The sequence below is a fragment of the Sparus aurata genome, chromosome 12 (genome assembly GCF_900880675.1).
Source record: "Sparus aurata chromosome 12, fSpaAur1.1, whole genome shotgun sequence".
Classification (NCBI taxonomy): domain Eukaryota; kingdom Metazoa; phylum Chordata; class Actinopteri; order Spariformes; family Sparidae; genus Sparus; species Sparus aurata.
This window is the reverse complement of record NC_044198.1, coordinates 28928758-28939764: the sequence shown is the minus strand read 5'-3', so window position 1 is coordinate 28939764 and position 11007 is coordinate 28928758. Positions and strand designations below refer to the sequence as shown.

The following is an 11007-nucleotide window of genomic DNA, read 5'->3' as shown; positions in this document are numbered from 1 at the left end:
GAGAAACGTAGACTGGTAAAACATCTTAAATCACCACATCTATGTTAGAAACCAGTCCTTCTTCCTTTTGGTGTGACCAAAGAAAACTCTATCGGCTTGACCTTGGTTGACCTGAGGAACAGGGGAAGGGGAACAGACCAGATGTGCTTTAGTCGTTGTAAATTACAAAGAAGATCTCTGGTGATCTGTTTAAAGCAAGATAAACAACATTCTCTCACTTTGTGGAGAGGAGAGGATTTGCTAGGCCAGGATATGGGGGCTTTCAGTCCCATATGCTGGGAAAAGGAGTCGATTTGGGTTAAAGGTAATCATGGCCGAAATGAGACCACTTTAAGATGCAGAGACAACGGCTTGTGTTCCTACTCTATTAAAGACTTGGATAAAAGTAGAGCTCTTAAAGTAGTTATTCAATTCGCTTTTGTTAGAGCTTGTGGCAAAAATAAAAGTAAAGATTACTTTAAAAATGAAAATAAAAATGAAAAACAAAGAAGAGAAGGGAAGAGAGAAGCAGGAGAAGACAGAGAAGTGTAGTGAAAGAATAGCAGTGACCGACGTCATGACCGAAGTCAGGGCCGAAGGTGGTGTGCAGAGCATCTTCTCTGTTTTTTAAAAAAAAGCGACTAAATAGCACTAGTGAATATTTGATTATATCAAGTTTTGTCAATGCTGTAAACATTCGAAAGAATTTTAGGAAAATGTTCCATAATTCCTGGTGGCTAATAATTTTGGCCTCAACTGTACATGGAAGCTACTGTAAAATCTACAAGTATTTAACATAAAACTGTTTACATAAAAGCAGGACAGGAGGAGCGATAATAAGTGGGACACATGAGAGCGATTAACTCCACTTTTTAATCATCACGTTAACAAATATGGACAAATCAGCATGAAGATAGACACAAACATATTTGACATCTTCTCAAGGGGAAATTGTTCACATTCAGCATCAGCTCATCATTTCTCCTGTGTATATTGATCCTCTGAGGATTCTTCAAGTAGCTCATTTAAAGTTCTGCAATTATGCATGAAACACTAGAACTGAACCACCTCCAACATATCACTCACTGGTGACGGTGGCAGAAAGGAGGACACTGGACAAACTGCTGGGCATTGTTGACAATGCCAGCCACCCCCTGCACACCGTCATCAGCAACCAGAGGAGCCTGTTCAGTGGAAGGCTGCTCCTTCCCAAGTGTAGGACCAACAGACTCAAGAACTCCTTTGTCCCGACATGACCACAAATATCACAGAGAAGTCATTCAATTAATCGCTCTGGATAACCAGCTCATCTCCGTGGTAGAGGATCAGGGTTTTTGAATTCCCGGTATGCCCTTATCACCTCGGCATTACATCACATTGACTCCACTTTCGAGTTACAATGTGCCGTATGCGCACTAGTTTCGTGGGTCTCATACAGCAGAGCATGTAAAACAGCCGATACAGGAGATACTGAACGCTGTGAAATAGACAAGCAACACGTCCACGTCATTTAACATGACAACGTAAAGAATATGAAAAAAGCAGTGATGATATGGACGCACCAAGCGTGTGCTGCGTCTCACACACTTCAGCTGCTGTACACGAGGGTCTGCTGTCACAGTGCAGCGTCACACTCACCTGCTAACACAAGGAAGGTGGAGGACAATACTGTAATAGCATATGCAGAATAAGACAGAACCGTATGAAAGTATATACTTTGTTTTAACAAAATAAAAACAATATAAAGGAACAGCTTGGATGCAGGTACTTTTTTCTTAATGCAGCTGTTTTATCCAGGAAAATATCAGTTCAGGGAGTTTATTATTTACTATTTATTGTTTAACTTCCTATATTTAGTTTTGTACGTCCGTTTTTCTACTTGTGGGCTGCTGGAAATCCAATTTCCTTGTGGGAGTCATCCCAAAAGGATCAATAAAGAGAAGTCTAAGTCTATACTTTGGAAATACAAGGCTACTTGCCTGTACGTGTCATCAAATGTCTCTTCAAAGCAGACTGATCAGACAAACTTTCCCCAGGCAAAACGATGGTTTCTCACCTGTGTGAGTTCTCATGTGATATGTTAAGTTACTGGTTTGAGTAAAAGTCTTCCCACATGTTTTGCAAGTAAATGGTTTCTCACCTGTGTGAGTTCTCATGTGAACTGTTAAGTGACTGGTTTTACTAAAAGCCTTCCCACATGTGTTGCAAGTAAACGGTTTCTCATCTGTGTGAGCTCTCATGTGACGTGTCAAGCCACTGGTTTGATAAAAACTCCTCCAACATATTTGGCAAGTAAACGGCTTCTCATCTGTGTGAGTTCTCATGTGAACTGTTAAGTTACTTTTTATACCAAAAGTCTTCCCACATGTTTGGCAAGAATACGGCTTCTCACCTGTGTGAGTTCTCATGTGGACTTTCAAACCAGATGAATCAGAGAATGTTTTCCCACAGGTGTTGCAAGAATGCCGCTTCTCACCTGTGTGGATTCTCATGTGAGCTCTTAAGTGACTGTTTAGCAGGAAAGCTTTCCCACATATTTTGCAAGAATACGGCTTCTCACCTGTGTGGATTCTTGTATGTATTTTTAACCCACCACAAGACCTGAAAGTCTTCCCACAGGTGTTGCATGAATACGGCTTCTCACCTGTGTGGACTCTCATGTGGATTGTTAACTGACTAAGAGTCCTGAAATCTGTACCACATGTTTTGCAAGAATACGGTTTCTCGCCAGTGTGGATTCTCAGGTGTGAATTCAATTGGGACGTAAACTTAAAAGGCTTTCCACATGTATCCCAGTTGAAAGACTTTTCACCTGGGTGAGTGTGATGTTGAATGTCTGATGAGTTTTTTGCATAATCACTGTGACTTTTGCTTCCGTGATGTCTATTCTGTTGCTTCTGCACTCCATCTCCAGCTGATCCTGAGTCTCCATGTTTTCCTCCTTTCTGGTCTGGGCTCTCAGCTACATGAGAGTTGTTAGAGAGGAGCTGGTGGTCACTTGTTGGTTCTGCTTCACTGTGGTCACTTTCCTCATAAGCTGAAGTCAACATGACGGTATCCGTCTCCACCTTCAGTACAAGCTGCTCTCCCTCCCGACTGGTGCAGAGTTCCTCCTGTTCCTCTTTAATCTCTGGAGGCTCTGGGTCCTCTTGGTCCAGACTGGAGTTCCTCTCCTGGTTACAGAGCTGCTGGTCAGCCAGAACCTCCTCCTCCTTACAGACATGTTGCTGTGGGAGCTCTGGAGGGACACACAACAAAAGACAGACAATATTTAATCAACCAATCAACCTTTATTTATCCTCCAGAGATCATTGAGAGGCAACCCTCATTTACAAGGGCACCGAGGCCCACAGAACAAAGGCCGAAGAACAACAAGTAGAAATACTCAGAAAGTTCCAAAGTCATGTGACCCACTGACTCCAAAACGGTGCTGAATTGTATTAATACACTGGGTGATTAGGACACACCTTGTTATATGGACTTTAGTCAAGTCAAATGTATTTAAATAGCACATTTCATACAGCAAGCGTAAACTCAATGTGCTTCAAGAAATTAAAAGAAAGGCACATTGTAGAACATAAAATAGCATATAGGATTAAAAAAAATAAAATAAAAATGTTACTTGCATAAAAAACAAAACATGTAGGACATCATACAATCACACAAGAATGTATTATCATCATTTAAAAAAGGGAGATGATAATAATAATGATAATAAAAATTCATTCTTCTCTTTAAGCTTAACTAAAATCTTGCGAAAAAAGATATGTTTTTAGTTTACTCTTAAAAGAAGACACTGTTGTAGCAGACCGTAATTCATGTGGAAGAGAATTCCAGAGAGTAGGACCATAGTGGCTGAAAGCGCCATGAGCTGATATGGAGTTGAGAGCAAGTTCTGCAGTGTGTCTAATATGCAATGATAAAATTGCATTGATGAAACGGTCAAATATAAAGCGGCACTTCAACACACGCCATACTACATTTGCATCGAAATATCCTGCGGGGTGACAGCAGGAAGAAAGCATGTCAAGAGCTACTGTGCAGGGTGCAAGCTGGTCAGCAGCAACTCCGCGTTTGGACCCAACAAGGTGACTGGAATTCGGCTAGCTTTGCTGGTGCTTTAGCAATTGTGAGAAACGGAAAGCCATTCACAGATGGGGAGTATGCCAAGACAGAGTTGCCAACATGTTGCCAATGAACTTTTTGACGACTTTTTCGGATAAAGACAAGATAATCAAACGAATAAAAGATATGCCTCTGTCGGCAAGAACTGTTCACGATTGTACCATCATGATGGCAAATCAAATTGAGGCAACACAAGTGAAGGATGGGGCGGCTGAAGCTCAATGGGTAGAGCTGCTGGACCAGTGATCGGAAGATCGCTGGTTCAAATCCCCGGCTCCCCTGGGGTGGGACTGAGCTACGTGTTGAAGTATCCTTGAGCAAGATACTGATCCCCAGAATTGCTCCTGATGTGCACTTGGCACCCTGTGGGGCAGCCACTGCCATCAGTAAGGGTCCTGCAATGAGCTGGTGACTCATTCAGGGTGCCCATGAGTAGAACTGAATTCGGCCCCAGTAAGCCCCGCAACCCCTCAGGGGGATAAGAAGTGGTTACTTCCCGCAGGTTGGTTGTCAAGAGGGAAGGTGCTCAGCCGTTTCGCAGCTTGTCTGAGTGAAATCCGGACTTTTCTTGAAATGAAAAACGTCGAGCATCCTGAGTTAGCTAACACTAAGTGGCTCCTGAAGTTCTATTATCTTGTGGACATGACTGAACATCTGAACCAGCTCAATGTGAAAGCAGTGTTTGCATTTGAAAACAAGCTAGAACTCTTCATCGCCGATACTGAAACAGGTCATTTACTACACTTTGACAAACTGGGAGAGTTTAAAGATGCAAGCACAGCAAGTGATCTTGATCTTCAGCAGCTAGCGGGCTTCACATCTAATCTCCTGCATTCATTCAAAGTGCGCTTTGGAGAATTTCGTGAGCGCACTCGTCTTTTTAAGTTCATCACCCATCCACACGAGTGTGCAGTGGACAGCTCCGACCTGAGTTACATCCCCGGTGTCTCTGTCAGAGATTTTGAGCTACAAGCTGCTGACCTGAAGGCCTCAGACATGTGGGTGAATAAGTTCAAGTCAGAGATGATAAAATAGGAGTGATGTGCTCAAACCTTTTGGTTTTTCTTAGTACTGTGGCTGCAACATTTTGAATACGCTGGAGTTTATGTGAAGTCTGCTTTTTCAGTCCAGCAAAAAGAGCATTGCAGTAGCCCAGTCTACTGGAAATAAAGGCATGAACCAGCTTTTCAGAGTCTGACTGAGACGGGAAACATCTAACTTTTGATATGTTTCTAAGATGATAAAAAGCAGTCTTAGAAATATTAGAGATATGCCTGTGGAAGGTAAGATCAGCATCACACCCAAGTTACTGACATGCTCACATGGTTTTTCAGACAGGGGAGTTAACAAGGATTGAATATTTTGCCTCAGAGCCTTAGGACCTACCAAAAGAATCTCTGTTTTGTCCTCAAGTTTTAAAAATGTTTTGACCATCCAGCATCTGATGTCTGTGATGCACTGGATGAGATCATTTATTGGGTTTAGATTATTAATAGAAACAGAAATGTATAACTGTGTGTCGTCGGCATATGATTGATATGAAATATTATGTTGCTGTATGATGGACCCAAGTGGAAGCATGTACAAGTTGAACAACAAAGGACCGAGAATTGACCCCTGAGGAACTCCATATGAAATGCCAACCTCATCATTTTGATAATTACCAATGGACACAGAGAAAGATCTTCTAGTAAGATATGAAGAAAACCAGTGAAGAAATGTGCCTTTAAGGCCCAGACAGTGTTCATGGCGCTGAAGAAGAATTTCATGATCAACAGTATCAATGCTGCACTGAGGTCAAGAAGAACTAGAATAGAAACTTCATGATTGTTGGTACTAATTTTAAGATCATTAACAACTCTGATCAGGGCAGTTTCGGTACTGTGGTTAACTCTAAAAGCGGACTGGTAAACATCAATCAAATTGTGGTTTGACAGATACCTATATAATTGTCGGTGAACACCTTTTTAAAGAATTGGAAATGGAAATTGATATTGGTCTGTAATTTTTGAATACAAGTGGATCAAGATTACTCTTTTTTAACAGTGGTGTAACAATAGCATGTTTGAGACATGAGGGGAAGACTCCAGAATGTAGGGAGGTGTTACCAACAACAAAAGGACATCCTCTGTCAAACAGCTAAAAACATTTTTGAGCAATTTTGTAGGCATTAGATCAAGAGAGCATGTTGCAAAACTGAGCTGCTGCACCACATCTTGAAGCTCACTGGACTGAATCAGCGTGAAGCTGGAAAGAGTGCTGGTAATGCCGTGTTGGGTGGAAAGAAAGTGGTCACACCCATCAGTAGGGGAAGCCACAATTTTATTTCTAATATTGGAAATTTTATAGTTAAAGTATGTGGCAAATTCATTACATTCCACTGAAGAGTGGAACTCAGCAGGAATTGATCTCAGCGGATTAACCAGTTTGTCGATAGTGCTGAAAAGCACTTTGGAATTATTTAAGTTTTCAGTAATAGTTTGAGAGAAATGATGTTATCTAGCTATTTTAATTTCTTTATTATATTTACTAAGCAGGTCCTTATAGATACCATAATCAACGTGCAATTTGGTCTTATGCCATTTGCGTTCAGATTTGCAGCAGGTTCTTTTTAGTGCCCTCACTCTTTCTATATTCTCCCAAGGTGCTTTTATTTTACCAGAAATTAGTTTAGTTTTCATACGTGCAGCATCGTCCATACTCCGTGTCACTGAATTTTTAAAATTATTGACCAAATTGTCACATAAGGATAGAGAGGACAATTTAAAACCAGACTGTGAACTACTACCCCTAACAGAGTTTGTATATCTAGCAATGAACCTGTCAGATGTCTCTGCACAAATGACCCGTCTTTTGATTAGCTTTAAACCAGGTATGTATTTGGTCAACAGAGCAACATTAAAAAAATACATAAGTGGTCTGAAAGGTCAACATCTAGTATGCACTTTGGGGTTAAGTCAATGCCTTTAGAGATAACCAGGTCAAGAGTATGACCTTGATTATGTGTCGGCTCTGTAATGTGCTGCGTAAGTCCAAAAGCTGATAATGTGTCAGTGAACTGGTTGGCAAAACAATTAGTAGCATTATCAATATGAATATTAAAATCCCCAGAAATGAGGATTGAGTCAACAGTAATTTTAGATAAAAGCTCACCAAATTCAGATAAAAAGCCTTTTTTGAATCTTGGAGGGCGGTAAACTGTGAGAACTAGACATGGATATACAGATTTGATTATTAGAGCTAAATATTCAAATGTAGAATAGAAACCAAATGAGATGTTTTTACATGATAACATATCTGAAAAAATAGCAGCAACACCACCACCTTTCTTGTTGGATCTGGAACAGTGAGAACATGAAAAATAAGATGGTGAAGCTTCAATCAGCTCCTTACTACCAGTCTCATCAAACTGCTCCTCATATTTATTAATGTTTCTGATGTGAAATGTAATGTTTCCAATAACTTCCATCTCATGTGACCCACTGACTCCAAATCAGTGCCGAAATGTCTTCCTAACAGGTTGAATGAGACACACCTCTTTCTGTTGAGTTTTAGTGCTCCTCACATGTTTCGGAACGTTTTGTGTGTAAAATCATCATTTTCTGAGCGGAGTTTCGCCGCGGTCTTCTATAGAACGGAGCCCAGCCGTGCAGCGGACACTCAGAACCTCCGGAGTCCCGGAGTGGAATGAACCAAAACGAGGGAAACACTCGTATGTTCGCTCCATGTAGTGAAACGTGGCTGCGATGCATATGTCCCCCTCTGTGGCCACTCCAGGGCTCTGAACATTAGTGTTATTAAAATAAGAAACTTTTACTCACCTATCCTGTGTAACTTTACTTGGGGTTTCCAGCAGATATCCAGCATGACGCGCTGCCGATCGATCTCTTCCTCGTACTGGACGATAGTTGTTTTAAAAACTCTGAATATTTCTTCAGCAGCAGCAGTTAGTCGCTCGTTGACAAACTCTCTCAAACTCTCAACTGAACTCATTGTTCTTTACAGTTTTTCTCGATTGCTTAGACACATTTCTTGAAAGCTTCTCTCCTTTTCTCTAAACTGTGAACACAAACCCCAATTTTCAAGCTACATTCACAAAACCTCAGACTCTTCTTACAAAACCAAACTTTCACCTCAAAACAGTTCAATCTGTGCCCAAAACTGAACTTTGTTGTCAAATCGTGCCCCAAGTCAATCAAAATTAAAAACACTACTGAGCAGTCACTAAACACTACATAGAAAATAGAAAACACAATGCTCAGGACATGCAGCTGAATGCATGTTGCAAAACAAAAAACCTGTGCATTCAGCACTTGTACAAAAAGACAAAAAACAGAAATCTTGTGCATTTACAGTACACATAGCACTTGTACAAAACAAACAGAAATCGTATGCATTTGCCACTTGTGTACAGTAAGCCCATGTAAAAAATAAAGTACAAAAATATACACATAAGTGCATTACTCAGCCACAGCATCATGTCTCCGTACTGGGTCAGGCCACAGGACCTCATCCACATCACATGCCACATTTTGCCTGGCCAGGCAACGGGGGAAAAAAAACCCTGGCATGCTGTATCCAGGCTTGGCATGCCTCCACACCTATGTCACCACAGGCTTATTCCATGGCTTGGAGGAGACCACCTCGAATACCTCGACCACCTCGACCACCTCGACCACCTTGACCACCTCGACCTCCTCTCACACAAACTCTTCCTCTCAGATTTCTATCCATTGTAGTGCCTCACAAACCAGTGCTCTCTGAACTGGCTTTATATATTCCCTCACATCATTAGCCACAAGTGTGATCAATTTTGAGTTGTTGTGTTCAAGTGGTGACACCCGTGCTTTAATTGTGTTTGACTTTTACCACCTGTGCTCACCATTATGCAGGACAGGTGCATCATAATGAAAATGTGTTGGGAAGTTGTGTCTAAACAGGTGAAAAGTGCTCATGGTTTTGCCAAAAGAGTGATTGATTCAATCAGTGGGTTCAGGCAACAGAGAAATTGGTTCAGACAACAGGGTTTAGTGTTTTAGCAATTGAGAAAAACTGTAATTACTCATTCAATAATGAGCTGCGCTGTGACTCAGTACCGTCTTCACTTCATTCACTACACACAGCCAGCTAATGCTGCTAGCTGCTACTGTTTACTTCTGTTACCTCGTGAGTGATCTGAAGATCAGACAGAGTCGCTACAAACCACGCCCCCTACAAAACACACCCATACGACACTACGGTGGCTGTGGAGGTCCAGAGCACAAGTAAACAGAAAGAGAACAATTTTCACAACTTTAATGCTTGATTCACAACAATAAATGTCTTTCAATGCAAACAATGCGCTTGAAACAATAAATTAATACAAAAATATTCAGTAATGTAATTAAAAATATTATATAGGACTGCTAAAAATGACAGGATGGGAAGGGACAGAACCAGATGCTTCCCTTTAAGTAAGTGTGGGAACGTAAATGTCCCATGTCTAGTAGACATTAAACAGCCATAAACAGCCCTGTAGTGTGCATCACAACTGACGGTAGCCTCAGTTAAGAGGTTCGGAGTTAACTCAATGTATACATTCCCATCTAAGTGTAGAGGGACCTGCCGGTCCACTTCAGATGACATCATCAAAGTCACGGAACACACACACTTGAGTGATATTTCACCGGTGGTGTTAGGCAGACCCGTCCTGTTCTTCTCTCACTGAATGGAGGGGCCCTCAGTCCCCACAAGTAAACAACTAGAGGAAGTAGGCGGGTATGAACGAATGGACTTAAAAAAGGACATGTCATCAAATGTCTCGTCAAAGCAGACTGATCAGACAAACTTTCCCCAGGCAAAATTATGGTTTCTCACCTGTGTGAGTTCTCATGTGACGTATTAAGCTACTGGTTTGGTTAAAAGTCTTCCCACATGTTTTGCAAGTAAACGGTTTCTCATCTGTGTGAGTTCTCATGTGACGTATTAAGCTACTGGTTTGGTTAAAAGTCTTCCCACATATTTGGCAAGTAAACGGCTTCTCATCTGTGTGAGTTCTCATGTGAACTGTTAAGCTACCTTTTATATTAAAAGCCTTCCCACATGTTTTGCAAGTAAACGGTTTCTCATCTGTGTGAGTTCTCATGTGACGTATTAAGTTACTGGTGTGGTTAAAAGTCTTCCCACATGTTTTGCAAGTAAACGGTTTCTCACCTGTGTGAGTTCTCATGTGAGCTGTTAAGCTACTGGCGTGGTTAAAAGACTTCCCACATGTTTTGCAAGTAAACGGTTTCTCATCTGTGTGAGTTCTCATGTGACGTATTAAGTTACGGGTTTGATAAAAACTCCTCCCACATGTTTGGCAAGAATACGGCTTCTCGCCTGTGTGAGTTCTCATGTGGACTTTCAAACCAAATGAATCAGAGAATGTTTTCCCACAGGTGTTGCAAGAATACGGCTCCTCACCTGTGTGGACTCTCGTATGTTTTTGTAAGTCACCCCAAGACCTGAAAGTCTTCCCACATGTTTTGCAAGAATACGGTTTCTCGCCTGTGTGGATTCTCAGGTGTGAATTCAATTGGGACTTAAACTTAAAAGTCTTTCCACATGTGTCACAGCTGAAAGACTTTTCACCTGGGTGAGTGTTATGTTGAATGTCTGATGAGTTTTTTTCATCATCACTGTGACTTTTGCTTCTGTGACTTCTTTTCTTTTTCTTCTGCTCTCCATCTCCAGCTGATCCTGAGTCTCCATGTTCTCCTCCTTTCTGGTCTGGGCTCTCAGCTACATGAGAGTTGTTAGAGAGGAGCTGGTGGTCACTTGTTGGTTCTGCTTCACTGTGGTCACTTTCCTCATAAGCTGGAGTCAACATGACGGTATCCGTCTCCACCTTCAGTACAAGCTGCTCTCCCTCCCGACTGGTGC

General features: G+C 41.5%; 1 protein-coding gene across 1 annotated transcript; it reads right to left on the bottom strand.

The window, feature by feature from the left end:
* Window positions 1-1693: 1693 nt before the first annotated feature.
* Window positions 1694-10710, bottom strand: LOC115592720 (zinc finger protein 569-like). Its single transcript, XM_030435778.1, has 2 exons — window positions 9977-10710; window positions 1694-2723 (listed from the first exon to the last, which is right to left on the bottom strand). The coding sequence occupies exons 1-2, from the start codon at window positions 10478-10480 to the stop codon at window positions 1983-1985; spliced, it is 1245 nt and encodes a 414-aa protein (XP_030291638.1). The 5' UTR covers window positions 10481-10710; the 3' UTR covers window positions 1694-1982.
* Window positions 10711-11007: the final 297 nt, after the last annotated feature.

Bases quoted from the DNA above. Each gene is read 5' to 3' on its own strand.
- LOC115592720 (XM_030435778.1), bottom strand. From the start codon at position 10,480: ATGAGAACTCACACAGGCGAGAAGCCGTATTCTTGCCAAACATGTGGG. The intron at 2,724-9,976 runs ATGAGAACTCAC...TTGAATTCACAC, and splicing joins CCAGTAGCTTAATACGTCAC to CTGAGAATCCACACTGGCGA.